Here is a 17472-nt window from a genome sequence, read left to right as displayed (position 1 = left end):
CCTGACCTCGTGATCCGCCCGTCTCAGCCTCCCAAAGTGCTGGGATTACAGGCGTGAGCCACCGTGCCTGGCCGAAGCACAACCTTATTCTTAGAAGATACACTCTGAAATGTCATGTGTATCTGAAAGAAATCTTCAAATTGTTCAACAACACATGTACAGTAAATTGAACTACATGAAATTGTTTCTATTCAATTTTTATTATAATTTCTTTTTTTATTTTTTATTTTTATTTTTTTTGAGACGGAGTCTCGCTGTGTCGCCCGGGCTGGAGTGCAGTGGCGTGATCTGCAAGCTCCGCCGCCCGGGTTCACGCCATTCTCCTGCCTCAGCCTCCCAAGTAGCTGGGACTTACAGGTGCCCGCCACCACGCCCGGCTAATTTTTGGTATTTTTTTGTAGTAGAGACGGGGTTTCACCGTGTTAGCCAGGATGGTCTCGATCTCCTGACCTAGTGATCCGCCCGCCTCAGCCTCCCAGAATGCTGGGATTACAGGCACGAGCCACCATGCCCGGCCTTTTTATTATCATTTCATATACTTCAACCTGATAAATAAATACAGCAAATATTAATGGTTGTTTCAGCCTGGTGATAAATATATGAATGTTACTATCCTATTCTTTCAACTTTTTTGATTACTTGGAAATTTTATTAATAAAGTTTTGAAAAAAACAAAGTAAGAAAAAAAGTTTGACATCAAACTCACAGAGGAAGTGAATGCTACTTTTACCACTTAGTAGCTAAATGATGGCAACAATGCCAAGAGAAGTTTCCAGGGTGGGAGTTGGTGGGGGCACCCGAGGCAGCTTTATTCCATCCACATCTTCCATTAAGAAGGCTTATTGCCACCCACAATCAGCATAACCCTACCTAAGAACAGTGTGCCTGGGCTACTCTGGGTATACTGCCTATGGGGTAGCCCTGCTCTGCAAGGAGCAGTAAAAAAAAAAAAAAAAAAATTAAATTAAATTAAATTAAATTAAAAAACAGTGTGCTTTAGCCCAAGCCTCCTAAGCACTAGATTTTGGCTCCTAAGGCGCACTAAGTGGATGCTTTGTGACCTGGGCGAGGTGCTTAATTCTCCAAGGACTTAGTATTAAGTAAATATGAAGAATAAGGAGGAAAGAGTTTAGGATGACTTCCACATTTCTGGCCAGAGTGACATCTCAGGAAGAGAAAGCGTAAGCATCCCTGGGGGGTTAGGAGTTATTTCAGGCCAAAGCACTGAAGGAAAGAGAGACCGTCTCTTTAACAGTGGTATATCAGACTCAGTGCCGTCTTTTTATTTAATTATTTAATTATTTAATTTTTTTTTTTTTTTAACTTTTTGAGACAGAGTCTTACTCTGTCACCCAGGCTGGAGTGCAGTGGCCCGATCTCGGCTCACTGCAACTTCTGCCTCCCGGATTCAAGCAATTCTCCTGCCTCAGGAGAATCCTCTGAAGTAGCTCAGACTGCAAGCGTGTGCCACCACACCTGGCTAATTTTTTTTTTTGAGACAGAGTCTTGCTCTGTCGCCCAGGCTGGAGCACAGTGGTGCGATCTCGGCTCACTGCAAACTCCGCCTCCCCACAGCTGGCTAATTGTATTTTTAGTAGAGACGGGGTTTCACCATGTTGGCCATGCTGCTCTTGAACTCCTGACCTCAGATGATCCACCCGCCTTTCCCTCCCAACGTGCTAGGAATATAGGCATCAACCACCCTGCTCAGCCTATATAGCCATCTAACTTAATATTGACCAAATGAAATTTCCTTTTGTACCCCAAGCTGATGAAGAGGAATGGAGCAATTTTGTTTTTCAAATATTCTATAATGAGCATATATTATTCTTAAGGAAAAATTATTTTTAAAGTGGTTCTATGGTATAACACTCAGAAAAAGCAAAATTTTAATTACAAGTAATTATATAATTATGAGCTAAATAGTAAACTTTTAAGTTCATACATTGGAACTTTTATCAATCAATTTATAATAATAAAATGCCACATGATGTGTTTTGGCAACAGTCGAGGGAGAAACTGGTAACAGCAGTAGCAGCAGGATGGGGGGGCACCACACCCACCCACCCACACTGGCAGCAGAGGTGGCATCCTGAGAAGAGGCAGGCAGTGAGAGACTGCTGCAGCTGGAATGACCAGAGAACCATCAGCAGGGTAGGGCAGCTGTAGGCATGAACCATCTAGATCCCCAAGGAAGGGAAAAAATGGTGTGGAGGAGGTTGCAGATCCATTAACACTAGGAGCAAATCCTCCCTCTAATAGCCACAAGATGACTCACTGAATATATTTCCAGGCATTAAAATAGATTATCTCTGACACTCACCAGGATTGTTATGTTTGGTTTTTGTTTTGTCAATGTAAAAAGAAGAAAAAAAAAAGGTTAAGAGTAGAGGAAGACCTACAACAAAAAGCAATTGTTCCTTGCTTTTTATCTCCCCAGCCTCAGTCCCACTTCCAAAGGGCAACCACTTTGACCTTTGTGGTTTTAAATTCTCCTGATGATCTTCAACTGTATGAATGAGTAAGCTGCTATTTTGTGACATTATTGACTCTTGCAAGGACTGATAAAAAGTCAGCTTAATTCACCCCCCTAAAGTGCACGATAGTTAACATCACAATTTTTAGTCCTATTGTTCACTCTAGTAACTTCGATATCCTTAAACTTTTGTTTTTAGTTCTATTAAATACAGACAGCACCTCTTGGTTCTCCATTTTGTGATAGGAGATTTGAACTCCTATTTCTCTTGAACTCCCCACCTCTGCTTCTACCTCCAAACTTATTTTATTTTTTAGAAATGAGGCCTCCTTCTGTTGCCCAGGCTGGAGTACCTCTGGTGCAATCATAGCTCATTGCAGCCTCAAACCCCTCTACCTCCAAACTTTTCAAAGCTGTATTCTCCTAGATATCCATGACTGATAACATTTATATTCCCTTCAGTAACTATAATTATTTTTCTTCTTTTTTTTTTTTTTTTTGAGACAGAGTCTCACTCTCTTGCCAGGCTGAAGTGCAGTGGCATGATCTCGGCTCAGTGCAACCTCCACCTCCCAGATTCAAGTGATTCTCCTGCCTCAAGCCTCCCGAATAGCTGGGTCTACAGGCATGTGCCACCACACCAAGCTAATTTTTGTATTTTTGATAGAGACAGGGTTTCACCATGTTGGCCAGGATGGTCTCAATCTCTTGACCTCGTGATCTGCCCTCGTCGGCTTCCCAAAGTGCTGGGATTACAGGCGTGAGTCACCGCACCTGGCCTAAGTCTTCCATAAGTTGGTTCTAATAGACAATAACCAATAAGCAGCATTAACTTTATGAAAATGTTGGTCCACAGGAGAGCCAAGTAGTATGCTGGGACTGATTTTCCTCTGTGTAATCACAATGTCTCAACCCTGTGCTTCTGTTTCTGAAAATCATGGTTAGTTTACTTTGTTGTTGTTGCTACTTTGCCTAGTATTTTTTTGTTGTTGAAAGAAGAAATCTGTGCCATCTTACCCATTCTATTTCTCAGAATATTTTTCTTTTGAAAGCCCATTGATGACTCAGTTTAACTTAATTCATATTTGTTTTATAGTTTTCTTATAGAGTCTTTCAGAAAATAAAATTTCTAGGTGCTTTTCTTATTTTCCTTTTCTTTGCCTGAAGTGTATCTTCAAATTCTTCCAACTGTATATTCCATGAAATACCTTTGTTTCCTGGGTTCCCCATTCTTGCTCAGACATGAACTGGTGGCTTAGTCACCCACAAAACTGACATTCTGGGTCACATCTGCAGCTTCCTGAATCCCATGGCTTCCTCAGGATACTCTGCTCTTTTACTGATGGAGTGCATGCTCTAATAACTCCTCAAGAAAAGGTGTCTGGCAGGTAAGCTTTCTGAGTCTTTGCATGTGTAACAATGTCTTTATATTGCCCTCGCAAGTAATTTAACTGGATAGAGGCGTCTCAAGTTGAAAATCATTTTCCCCCTGGACTTTCAAGCTATTATTCCACCATTTTTAGTGCAGCTGATGATCAATGTAATGCCAGCATGCCTTTTGTTTCTTATAGAAGTTTGTGTTCCCCTGTTTCTGGAAAGCTTTTGAATAGCTGGTCATTTATTGAACAAATTTTATTGAGCTCCTATTCTATGGCAGCCACAAGGGCTAGAACCTAGGGACACAATGGTGAAGATTAGATTATTTCTAATGAAATTTCCCACATATCCACCAAAGACAATGCTTGAGGCATCTTCCTTTTTCTCAGAGGCAGAGATCAAATTAGCTTAACTTTGAAATACAGAGATTTTATTTATTTATTTTTTTTTTGAGATAGTCTCGCTCTGTTACCCAGGCTGGAGTGCAGTAGCACAATCTTGGCTCACTGCAACCTCTGTCTCCCAGGTTCAAGCAATTCTTCTGCCTCAACCTCCCAAGTAGCTGGGATTACAGGTGCCAGCCACCATGCCTGGCTGATTTTTGTATTTTTAGTAGAGACCGCGTTTTGCCATGCTGGCCAGGCTGGTCTCAAACTGCTGACTTCCAGTGATCTGCCTGCCTCGGCCTCCCAAAGTGTTGGGATTACAGGTGTGAGCCACCACGCCTGGCCCAGAGATTTTATTCTTAGAGCTCCAGAAAAGTGGGCTAGGTAGATAGAGAAAATGTTAGATGCTGTTGTTAGCTCACTGCGATATTAATTTAGATGTCTGATTTTAATGGAGAAGAACATAATTTAACAGAAAATCTTTCTGCTCATAGTGTTTTCCTCTACTTTCCACCTTTCCCATATCTGTTTTGGTCTGACACTGTAGGGTACATCACTGTGAAATCAAAAACAAGCAAGCACGTACCCTTTGTCCTCAAAGGTTGGCATGCAGGCCTGTGAACTTGGAAAGAAAACAAAGCTTTCTAGTCTGATAAACAAAGAAAACGAAGATTAAAAAATCTGGTTTCCTCTTCCTGGCATTAGCAAATACCAGCTGTCCGAGAGCTCTGAGTAATCTACTCCTCTTATTCCTAAAAGGTAATTAATGTTAAAACATTGCCAAAAGGAGGTATATTTTGATTTTCAATTAAAATGACACAAATGAAGTGGCAATGCAACAAATATGAGAGAAAAATTGAAAATTGCAATATTTGCATTTGTGATGTCTTTCCCATCCAATTTCAGTCTCTCCAATGGTCCCTGAAACATCACCTGCAGGCTGACATCCTGATAAACTCTAAAAGGAAGACAGAAAACATAATCTAAAAGGCAGGGTGGGTGTGGCAGTTAGAGAGGTCACCACGAAAAAGAAGGAAAATGCAGCTACTCAAGGGATACAGATAAGTCATTAGGGTCAAGGGTTGAAAGGAGTACATGAGATTGCAGACTGCCCATGTGGTACCTAAAACTAATGATAGACTTCTAATAAAGGAACAAAACCTTTAGGTTCTTTTGTCTGGCCCTTACTGCCAAACAAAGCAAGTTGCAAGACCAGTCCTAACATTTCATTAAGCAGTAGAAAGCTTCTTTCCATTGGGAAAAGCTAATAGAGGTGTCTCTTCATACCCTCTTACAAACAAAAAGGGCCAGCTTTCTCCTGATGTTTCTGCTATTAGAAAAGACTTGTAGACTGGGCATGGTGGCTCATGCCTGTAACCCCAGCACTTTGGGAAGCCAAGGCAGGCAAATCACTTGAAGTCAGGAGTTCAAGACCAGCCTGGCCAACATGGCGAAACCCTGTCTCTGCTAAAAATACAAAAATCAGTCGGATGTGGTGGCAGATGCCTGTAATTCCAGCTACTCAGGAGGCTGAGGCACGAGAATTGCTTGAACCCAGAAGGCGGAGGTTGCAGTGAGCCAAGACTGCGCCACTGCACTCCAGCCTGAGTGACAGAGTGAGACTTTGTCTCAAAAAAAAAAAAAAAGACTTGTGAAGTTTGTGATGGTAGAGTGGAAAGAGCATGATATTTAGAATAATGTATCAGTGCATGTCCTAGCCAATCCTGTTATTCTCCCTGAACCTCAAATGTCTTGTCTGTGGCCGGGTGCAGTGGCTCATGCTTGTAATCTCAGCACTTTGGGAGGCTGATGCAGGTGGATCACGAGGTCAGGAGTTCGAGACCAGCCTGGCCAACACAGTGAAACCCTGTCTCTACTAAAAATGCAAAAATTAGCTGGGCCTGGTGGCAGGCGCATGTAATCCCAGCTACTCAGGAGGCTGAGGCAGGAGAATCGCTTGAACCCGGGAGGCAGAGGTTGTAGTGAGCCAAGATCATGCCACTGCACTCCAGCCTGGGTGACAGAGCTAGACTACGTCTAAAAAAAAAAAAAAAAGCCTTGTCTGTAAAATGTAGAAGATTGAAAACACAAACAAAAGGGATTATAAATGTCTAAAAAGGCTTATTTCCTTCTTTAACTCATTCTTCTAACTAAAAAAGCTTGGCCGGGCATGGTGGCTTACACCTGTAATCCCACCACTTTGGGTGGCCGAGGAGAGCAGATCACGAGGTCAGGAGTTCCAGACCAGCCTGGCCAATATGGTGAAACCCTGTCTCTACTAAAAATACAAAAGTTAGCCAGGCCTGGTGGTGAGCACCTGTAGTCCCAGCTACTCGGGAGGCTGAGACAGAAGAATCGCTTGAACCCAGGAGGCGGAGGTTGCAGTGGGCTGAGATCATACCACTGCACTCCAGCCTGGGCAACAGAGCAAGACTCCGTCTGAAAAAAAAAAAAAAAGAAGCTTAAACTGTAAAAAATTGTAAACTGTTCTACTTGCTTTATATATACCTAAAGTTAATTAATGCATTTTCTGAACAACATGACAAAGTTATGTTTAATAACAACATACATGCACCAGTTCCCACGCTGAGGTATCTGCTGCCAGTTTGGTCCAGGAACACGTAATCAGCATCCTGGTCCCAGGTAGTGGCATGGTCAGTACCTACTACCCATTTCCTCAGAATACAATACTTTCTTTTCCAAAGTGTTTACTATTTATTTGCTCAGAACAGATAGGTCTTCATTTGACTCACTACCTGAACCACCAGCTTCTTACATTATCTCTTTAAAGCAGAATTAATTCATATAATTTTGTCAAGTCACCTGGACTCAACTCTCATCTGAAATTTCTTGAATATCTGTGGTATCACCATTTCTAAGTAGCTCAGCAGTCTAATTGTCATAACTAACTTAATCAGCCAAATACGAAACCTGTTTGATGCTGCCATTATAGGAGTCAAATTCTTAATGTATTTACAACTTAATAAATTGCAATTCAGAATTATGACACCAAGTTAACTTTGCTCCATCCCTTTTTAGTTGAGGTTCCAGATTTCTGCTTCAGGTTGGAAACTGCCAATGCAATGTTCAGAGCATGTTCTACTCAAAAGTCACATCTTATCTTTCATAGCCACATGACAGACCAAGCCCCATTTGCTCATTTACATTTTATTATCATGTTATTAGTAGTAAATCAATAGAAATTGAATAACAAAGGAAAAAGCTCAAGATAAATAATTTCTTCCTTGTGAATTCAAGCACATGCATACACACACATCCTCCTCTGTGTGTGTTACTTCCTCCTCACATTCTGTCCTGTGGTACAAATAGTTACACAAAAAATCTGTAAAACGCGAGTAGCAGACCCAAGCTGTGTAAAGCTCAGGCTGATTCTCAGTCTAGATCACCAGCTTCTCCACGCTAAGTGTACTTGTGGTTTCATCCTCTTCATTTGACCCAAAATATCCTGGGAGGTCCAGCATCCTCTGCTCAGCCTCAGTGAGGCCAAATGACGTATTGTCATAGAAGGCAAACTCAGGGTGAGTGGGGAAGCTTTGACACTTGTCTTTTCTACACTGAGAAGGGCTCAGAGGACTGACCCTCTGGTAGCTATCTTTGGGGGATGTGGGAGAAGACTGCTTCCTTGAGACACTCTTGTGACTGGGGGACGGTCCCCTATGAGCTCTGTGGGGCTCTGTTCTCTCAATTCCTGCCACTAATCCTGCCTGGCGATCCCCAAGGTCTGGTTTCCTCGAGGGCTGCCCCAAAGTGTAGGATTTAGGGAGAGGGTTTAATGGACCACCGGTTCCACTTGCCCCTTGGAAATGCTCCAGTTTTTCAGGAAACAGGTGGGCACCTCGACTCTGAGGCCTAAATCTGTCCTCTGCCTGCTCGCAGGTCCGCGTCCTAGAGCTGTAGGCAGGGGCCTGCCGTGGAGTCAGAGTGGACATGCTCCTCTCTCGGAACGGCCGGGCCTGCCTAGCTTCATGGAAACTCGCTGTCCTCCTGAAATGGGCGTTCCTGGCATGGCTCCTCTCGGACGGGCCCCCTCTGCTGCCCACGTGCCTCGCCTGTGACTTGCGGATCAGAGTCTGGCTGGGGCTTATGGCACAACTGGCCTGAGTCACACTCAGATCCAGCCTGGAGGGAGGCCTTTCCCCGGCACTGACCGCAGGCTGTTCCGGAAATGGGGATTTGATCCGGAACTTGTTTGCTGCAGCTTCTTCCGGGCTTTCCAAATCTAAGGGAGCGCTGGGGGCCGCATCAATGGCAGTGTCTGTCAGGGGACTCTGAGACACGTGATACACTTTGGTAGTTTCCGTCAGACCTTTCTTTTTCATCTCCTTTAACTGCTGCTGGGCAAGGCGGTAGCTGAACAGAGGTGGGATTATCTTCTGGGCGTTGGACTGGAAGCTCTCGCTGCCAGAGGCATCGTCCTCGGGAGGCAGCGGCCCGCCCCGCCTGTAGGTCAGAGGGATGCCTGTGTCCCCTGGACTCCCCGTGGGCCCGTCTCCCCCATCCGAGAAGCTCCCGCACTGCTCGCTCAGCTCGCAGATATTCTCTTCGTCCGAGTTCTTCCGGAAGCCGGGGGAGTGGATGGAATTGTGTCGAGCAGGTGTGCTGCACTTGGCTGGGCGGCCGAACCTCCTCCACAGCGTGATGAGCACGGTGGCAATGATGATGAACAAGCACAAGGATATACCAGTGACAGTCACGATGTTGTTGGACTTCACTGGACCCTGGGGCTGAAGAGGAGATGGGCTGGATGGCTGGAAAGCTGCAAAAAAACAAAACAAAATAAACAAACAAAAAACACAGAGGAACAGATGTATTTTTACTTTTTCTTTTTTTTTTTTGAGACGGAGTCTTGCTGTATTGCCCAGGCTGGAGTGCAATGGTGTCATCTCGGCTCATTGCAACCTCCGCCTCCCAGGCTCAAACAATTCTCCTGCCTCAGCCTCCCAAGTAGCTGGGATTACAGGCACGCACTACCACACCCGGCTAATTTTTTTGTATGTTTAGTAGAGCTGGGGTTTCATCATATTGGGCAGGCTGGTCTCGAACTCCTGACTTGTGATCCACCCACCTCGGCCTCCCAAAGTGCTGGGATTACAGGTATGAGCCATCGTGCCTGGCCCAAATATGTATTTTCTAGTATTGTTTGCTCTGCATGGTTTTAAGGTCTCTGAGTCACTCACTCTAATTATCTAGCAGTTAAGGAATGATGGAAAATAAACAAGGACTGGGATTTCTGGTCTTACATATGGATTTCTGCTGGCAGCTGAAGCCAAACAAGATCACCAAAGGGGAAACACTGCAAAAACAGAGACCCACAGAAGCGAGGTGACCTGGTAAGCCATAATCAAGGTGACTCCCATGCTCACCAGCTCCTGCTGGAATTGGCCTCCAAGTTTCCACACAGAAGTAAGATGTAGAAATTTTTTTTTTTTTTTTTTTTTTTTGAGACAGAGTCTTGCTCTGTCGCCCAGGATGGAGCACAGTGGCACGATCTCGGCTCACTGCAACAACCTCCGCCTCCACGGTTTAAGTGATTCTCCCGCCTCAGCCTCCTGAGTAGCTGGAACTATAGGTGCATGCCACCATGCCTGGCTCATTTTTTTATTTTTAGTAAAGACAGGGTTTCACCATGTTGGCCAGGATGGTCTTGAACTCCAGACCTCGTGATCTGCCCACCTCGGCCTCCCAAAGTGCTGGGATTATAGGTGTGAGCCACCATGCCCAGCCAGAAATTTTCAAATTTAGGTACCTACATATGTACGTCTTAAGGGAAATTAACTGATGAAAGTAAGACTTGGCAATAAATAATACAACTCATTTCCCCCTTCTATTATCCAGAAATTGTCTTTCCTAAGTGTTAAAGCCTCTGCATTCTCTCTCTTCTATTTTCAGCCATCCACTCCCCTTCCTACCTTCCATTGTGAGGGGTACTTTTCTTCTTTTTCCCTCCTCAAACTGGTTTGTCCCACAGTCATCAAAATGTTTCATCAAAATGCAGGCACCACCTGGAGCCTCCACCTGTACTGCCACCGAAACACCTGGAAACCTGAGACCAACTAATGCCACCTGACCCTCCCCTCTCTTTCCCCTTTGGTCACCAGTCCTATGGCTTTTTTTCCCATGGTTGTATCACCACCACCAGCTCTGTGCTTCATCTTCTCCACCTGTCCTCCCACTGCCCACTCTTTGTACTGTCCCTTAGGGGACAGCTGATTACAAATTCCCCAACATCCCTAACTGCTCCACAGAACACCACCTTTACCTCCTCGTCCCAACTGAAGCCAGGCTACCCTGCAGGGCATGGTTTCCCCAAACCCTCTCAGAGGAAGCTGTCACACAGTTTCTTTTTCTTTTTCTTTTTTCTTTTTTGAGATGGAGTCTTGCTCTGTCACCCAGGCTGGAGTGCAGTGGTGCAATCTCAGCTCACTGCAAGCTCCGCCTCCTGAGCTCATGCCATTCTCCTGCCTCAGCCTCCCGAGTAGCTGGGACTACAGGTGCCCGCCACCATGCCTCACTAAATTATTTTGTATTTTTAGTAGAGATGGGGTTTCACCATGTTAGCCAGGATGCTCTCGATCTCCTGACCTCGTGATCTGCCCAACTCGGCCTCCCAAAGTGCTGGGATTACACATACTTTCTTTATAAGTAAACAGGGCCAGAAGTGGAGTGTGTTCCCCAAGCTCATTCCTATTGCTATTTCCAACCTGCGCTCTTTCACCTCCATAGAAAACTTCCATTCCTTTGATGCCCATGCCATCCTTGCCAACCACCATTCTACTCCTCCCTCAACACCATCATCTCCCAACCTCCTGCTAGCCATCACTCACTCTAGCACCTGGGTCCCAGCCTCCCTTACTATGCCAGAGCTAGGACCATCCAGGTGACTTCAGGTCCATCCAACATATAGTACCTTCCCACTGTCTGCTCCTCTTCTAAAGTCTTAAACCGCTCAACCGCTCTAGCTGTGTTCACTACTCTCACTAACTCACTATTACTACATTAAGACTTCTGATTCTCCAGCCCTCCATTTTCTCCCATCTGCCAGACACTTCCCAGCCTCACTTCTCCCCCTAACCAATTTACAACCATGATCCATTACTGAAACCATTTTCCTTCCAACAACCTCAACTCTTTTTTTTTTTTTTTTTTAGACGGAGTCTCGCTCTGTCCCCCAGGCTGGAGTGCAGTGGCGCAATCTCGGCTCACTGCAACCTCCGCCTCCCGGGTTCACGCCATTCTCCTGCCTCAGCCTCTCCGAGTAGCTGGGACTACAGGCACCCGCCACCACGCCCGGCTAATTTTTTGTATTTTTAGTAGAGACGGGGTTTCACCGTGGTCTCGATCTCCTGACCTCGTGATCCGCCCGCCTCAGCCTCCCAAAGTGCTAGGATTACAAGCGTGAGCCACCGCGCCCGGCCTTTTTTTTTTTTTTTTTTTTTTTTTTTTTTTTTTTTGAGACGGAGTCTTTCTCTGTCCCCCACGCTGGAGTGCAGTGGCGCGATCTCGGCTCACTGCAAGCTCTGCCTCCTGGGTTCCCACCATTCTCCTGCCTCAGCCTCCCGAGTAGCTGGGACCACAGGCGCCCGCCAACACGCCTGGCGAATTTTTTGTATTTTTAGTAGAGACGGGGTTTCACCGTGTTAGCCAGGATGGTCTCGATTTCCTGACCTCATGATCCGCCCGCCCCGGCCTCCCAAAGTGCTGGGATTACAGGCTTGAGCAAGCCTGGCCCAACCTCAACTCTTTTGACCTCTAATACTGAGCTATAGCTCTTCCCCCGCTCTGCAGCAGAAGTCTGACCCTAGACATGTGAACCTCAGACACGTGAATTCCTAGCTGCTGCACTGGTGGAGAAAATAACACAACCATGCAGGTCAGTGCCCCTGCACAATCACAGCACCCAACCTCAGCTGCCCACAGATCCTTCCATGGATCCCCTATAACACCTGCTTCCAATTTCACCACTTTCTTAAGCCCCCTATCCAATCCACTTCCTTAGCACTCTAATAGGTCACACACACACAAAATAGAAGCCATCAGGCAAGTACATGCCCAGCTTCTTCTGCGATCCTCCTCTGCCCCATAAACTTATTAGCAGCCACACCTCTATTTACCTTTTTGCCACATAATCAGTGGGAGAACTGTCCTCCTACAAAAGGTGAGGCCACAAGCAAATGCTTTCTAGGACTCCTTTGTCTAGGGACATCATTCCTCTGCAGCAATTATCTCCAGTTGCTCCTCTATTAGCTCCTTTTCCTCAGCACATAAACATACTCAAGCTCTTCGCACTTTAAAAAGACCCTTCTCCAACCTTCTCACACTTTCAGACCTATCTTGCTCCTTGTCTTCCCAGCCATGCTCACTGAAAAGAGGGGTCTGCATTTGCTTACTGCTCCTACATCACCTCTGTCTCCTGCAACCTATCCCCAAGATTCCAATTAAACAGCTCCCACCAAAGTTATGAATGACCTCCTAATAGTCAAATTCAAAGGAGCTCATTCTGTAGCATTGGCTACTGTTACATCGCTCTTGCAGCTCTCTCCCTCCCTTTTGGTTTCAATGAGAACATTCGCTTATGTAATTTAGAGAGAAGAGCATGAATTTTAGATCCAAGGAGAGCTAGAGTCCATTCCTGGCTCCACTAGCTCTACTATCTCCATTGGCTGTCCCACCACCTCCATCTCAAAATGCCCAAGACTCACCATCTTCCCCTACAACTTGTGCTTCCTCTGATATATCTGATCTCAAAGGAATGGAATCACAGTTCACACAGTTTCCAGTACTAAAATCCTGGGTTTCATCCTTCATGCTCCCTCTCCATCACTTGCCACATACAGAGTCTGAATCCTCCTCTCCCTCCATCACCATTGCTGGCACTTCATTTTGCAGATAGGTTCCTGAAAAACTTTTCTCAACAGGTACATCTGCTGCCATGCCTAACCTTCTGATTTATACTCCTTGCTACAGCCAGATAGAGATACCATGAAAACACAGGTTCCAACTTTCGAGGCCCCTCAGGATATGAATCCTGTTTACTTGGCTGGCCTCATGTCTCCCACCCCTCCCTGGCACACTATCATCCAGACACACTAAACTACTTTCAGTTCTCCAGGTCTCTTAATGTGCCATCTTCCATGTCTTCATTCATTGTTCCCTTTGCTAAAACTCCCATTTTCACCTACTTAACCTGAGGGACACCTCAGTTTCCAAACTTCAGCTCAAATATCACCTCCTTGGCCGGGTGTGGTGGCTCATGCCTGTAATCCCAGCACTTTGGGAGGCCAAAGGGGGTAGATCACTTGAGGTCAGGAGTTCGAGACCAGCCTGGCCAACATGGTGAAGCCTCGTCTCTACTAAAAATACAAAAAATTAGCCGGGTGTGGTGGCGTGCACCTGTAGTCCCAGTTACTTGGGAGGCAGAGGCAGCAGAATCATTTGAACCCAGGAGGCGGAGGTTGCAGTGAGTTGAGATCATGCTACTGCACTCCAGCTTGGGCAACAGAGCAAGACTCTGTCTCAAAAAAAAAAAAGAAAAATATATTGGCCGGGCACGGTGGCTCATGCTTGTAATCCCAGCACTTTGGGAGGCCAAGGCGGGCGGATCACGAGGTCAGGAGATCAAGACCACGGTGAAACCCCGTCTCTACTAAAAACACAAAAAATTAGCTGGGCGTGGTGGCGGGCGCCTGTAGTCCCAGCTAGTCGGAGAGGCTGAGGCAGGAGAATGGCGTGAACCCGGGAGGCGGAGCTTGCAGTGAGCCGAGATCGCGCCACTGCACTCCAGCCTGGGCGACAGAGTGAGACTCTGTCTCAAAAAAATAAAAAATAAAAAAAATCACTTCCTCCAAGACTGGAGATGTTTTGGGCTTGGATTATCACTCCTGAAAGCTTCTATAGCAAGCTGTGGGTACATTTTTCATTGCAGGCCCTATAATATTGTACTGAGTATTAAGCCTGTTTATGTGCCTTCTGAGCTACTATAAGCCCCTTCAAGACAGTCATATCTTATTAACACATTCCCAACCACAGTCACAGTAACTTGCATAGTGCTCAATAAACACTAGTTTAACTGATTGATTCTTTCCTTCATTATTAAAAAGGCAATAGCAAAATGATCAATATTCCACCAGATGGAACATCAGTGCAACAGCAATTTAATTATACTACTCTCTTGTTGAACAAGATAGACCATATGACGTAGAACTACATTCAGACCCTGGCATAAGAATATTCTTTTAAAGCCAAACCAACCTCTGAACTCCCAAACAAGTAAAAACAGTTGAATGATGAAAGGTTTGTTCCCTGATGTATCACTTCCTTCACCTGCAGTGGCTGCTCATGACAGTGGGTAGCAGCATTGCTATTACACACCATGAACCTCCTCACTTGACTCTGTTATCTTTTTACTCTGGCTGGCTTCCTTTAAAATCACAACTGGAGAAAAGCCCAAAAGCTGCTGGCCTCACCCATCTCTATCTCTAGTTTTTCCTCTTTCACCTGAAGTAAAGGAGATTGTTGATGCTATGCAGCCTGTGAATATATCTTTACATTTCCAGAGAATGGAAAATAGGTTGACTAGGGCAAAGAGAACACTTGGAAGAAATGATCATTTTTATCCACATAAGCGATATCTGAGGACCACTTATAGTAGCGGCAGGCGAGTCTGTAGGACCTACCTTCTTGCTAACTTATAATGCACAAATTTCCAGTTCCTACTCAGCATTAAAGAATTAAGATGCCGGCTGGGCGTAGTGGCTCTCGCCTGTAATCCCAGCACTTTGGGAGGCCGAAGGAGGCGGATCACCTGAGGTCGGGAGTTCGAGACCAGCCTAACCAACATAGAGAAACCCCGTCTCTACTGAAAATACAAAAATTAGCCGGGCATGGTGGCACATGCCAGAGGCTGAGGCAGGAAAATCGCTTGAACCCGGGAGGCGGAGTTGCCATGAGCCAAGATCACACCATTGCACTCCAGCCTGGGCAACAAGAGCGAAACTCTGTCTCAAAAAAAAAAAAAAAGAAGATGCCAGAATATGACATAATATCACATTTCTCAAAAATGATTGTTAATTCCAGGTTGTTGATGCTTCTTCTAGAAAGCCAGATTGGCCTGTATATAAAGGCAAGGTATTCAAGATAGGTAGCTTAGCAAGGAGTCAAATCCAGTGCCCCTACTTTCTAGCTTCATGATCTTGGACAGGCCACTCACCCTTCCTGTCCCACAGGGTCCTCATCTGCAATGTGGAGATAAGAATATGCCTACTTTATGTGTGCAAGGTCCTTAGAAAAATGCCTGGCAGGTAGTAAGCTCTCAAGAGGTCTGAGCCCAGCATAATGATACCTACCTTGTGGAATTACTGTGAGCCTTAAGTGAGATAATGTATTTTAAGTGTTGTCACATAGCAGATAACCAATTAATGGTAATAACAATAAATAAATATTGTCACATATAAAAGAATAGTAGTCACCAGTGGCCACTGAGTTTAAATTCATCTGAGTGTTATGGAACTCAGATATGAAATGTCTGAACACATGATCCCATCCCTGAATTGAGAGAATAAGGTGTATTTGAGGGAAGTTATACACAAGGAAGGTGCTGTGGAAAGTGAAGAGGACTTATAAAGAAAAGAGCAGACAGAGAAGAGAGCCTTAGAAAATAGTATATCACTGAAGAAATAATGGATTCAGGGTGGGGCCTATGAAAGACAGGCAGATGGAGGGCTAGGAGAAGAGGAAGCTACAATAAGAAAAAAAAAGGAGAAAGAATAATGTCCTAAAAATGCTGGAATGAAGGGAACAAGGCCTATCATACTGGCTGGAAAAATGATATGGCAAAAAGGATTTTCTAAAGCCACAGGTGGGGACACTGGCTGAGATGTTGCCAGGTGCCTGTGGTTTGGGCTAAAAGGTACTCTGAGATCCAAACACAGAAAAGCACATAACTCCTCCATATCCCAAAGAAACAAGGAACTAAGATGGTCTTTTAACCTGTAATTGGAGAGTACAAGGACAAGATAAAGTCCTTGACACAAGGACTTTTATCTAAGAGTCAGGACCAGAGCAGAGGCTGGCAAAGTAAATGTGGATTGTCTGTCAGGAGGCGGGATGGTGTGTGGAAAAAGCAAGGACTATTCAGTGTGTAACTCATGGTAAATGAACAGGATTTAGCTCCATAAGCTGGGGCAAACCTAACTGAGCCATGTGAGCAACGTATCTATAGACAATTTACATCAAATACTCACTGACCAGCTACTAGTATGTGCCTTGAAGATGCTTAGAAGATTCAGGAAAGGCCAGTCCTCGGATGATAGCATAAAGAAATGTCCCTCTGGGTAAGGGCAGTAAGGAATAACTTAGGCCACTCAGGGTATAGGACAGGGAGTCTTGCCCCATTTTGACAAATAATGGTCTATGTGGTCCCCTGGCTTTTCTGGGTTGATAGGGAGAAAAATTAAGGAAAACTGTTTTTCCACAGTTTTGGTGAGGAGAAACAGAGGGAGAAAAAACAAAAAATCTTATGAAGAAATGATCCTTTCCCCATTTTTTGCATTTTTAGAAATTATTTAATATGTCTGAATCCTTAATATTTCCTTATTATTTTCTTATCTTCTATAGTGGTAAATTCCATTATCTCACTGGTAAGCTACTCTCCCAGCTATTCCCAGTCTTAGATACACTAACAAATACAGGGTTAGTACAACCAACAGCAATCACAGAGCATTAATGAGTCTACTCCTGATCTCAGACTGCTAACTCTCAGGCAGGCCTGGGTTCAATATTCCTTCTGATGAAGGCTCTGAGGAGAGACTCCCGAAGGAAGCAAGAATACCTACCAGCACACTCCTCCAGGGAACACAGGGAGGTCTCCAAGGACATTCCAGGGCAGCCAGGTCTGGAGGGGAAGGAAGTGAGACACACTCGGCGACGCTCTCTGACACCATCCCCACATGTGGCACTACACTGGCTCCATGGCTGCCACAGTCCCCAAGTTTCTGCAAGGATATAAGTTATGCTTTTAATGCTAGTTCATTTGAGAATCAGTATTTAACTGCACCCAAATGAAACAGCAAAACTCAAATCTCAGGTCTTGAAAAGCCCGTGAGTTAAAGCATTCCCAGAGATGAAGAAAGCTGAAAAGAGTTGCTCCTAACTTTAAAAAAAAGAAAAGCTGTATAATTTAAAAATCTTAACCTTTCCAGAACCCAAAAAAGAGCT

At 44.9% G+C, this 17472-nt stretch overlaps 1 protein-coding gene across 4 annotated transcripts in view; it reads right to left on the bottom strand.

Annotated features, from left to right (window-relative positions):
* Positions 1-7391: 7391 nt before the first annotated feature.
* The window catches only part of THSD1 (thrombospondin type 1 domain containing 1), a 30032-nt gene continuing 19951 nt past the window's right edge, over positions 7392-17472 (bottom strand). Inside the window, exons 4-5 of one of the 4 annotated variants that reach the window (XM_032150970.1) lie at positions 17091-17249; positions 7392-9016 (exon numbers count right to left, since the gene is read on the bottom strand). In XM_032150970.1, the coding sequence (XP_032006861.1) occupies positions 7638-9016; positions 17091-17249 (1538 nt within the window). In that variant the 3' untranslated portion in view covers positions 7392-7637. The remainder of the gene's footprint in view (positions 9017-17090; positions 17250-17472) is intronic. The other 3 variants (XM_032150971.2, XM_032150972.2, XM_058437941.1) reach the window with 3 other exon arrangements.

This window comes from Hylobates moloch, unplaced genomic scaffold (genome assembly GCF_009828535.3).
Source record: "Hylobates moloch isolate HMO894 unplaced genomic scaffold, HMol_V3 SCAFFOLD_4, whole genome shotgun sequence".
NCBI lineage: Eukaryota > Metazoa > Chordata > Mammalia > Primates > Hylobatidae > Hylobates > Hylobates moloch.
Note: the sequence above shows the minus strand (reverse complement) of the source record. Positions and strands in the feature narration are given on the sequence as shown.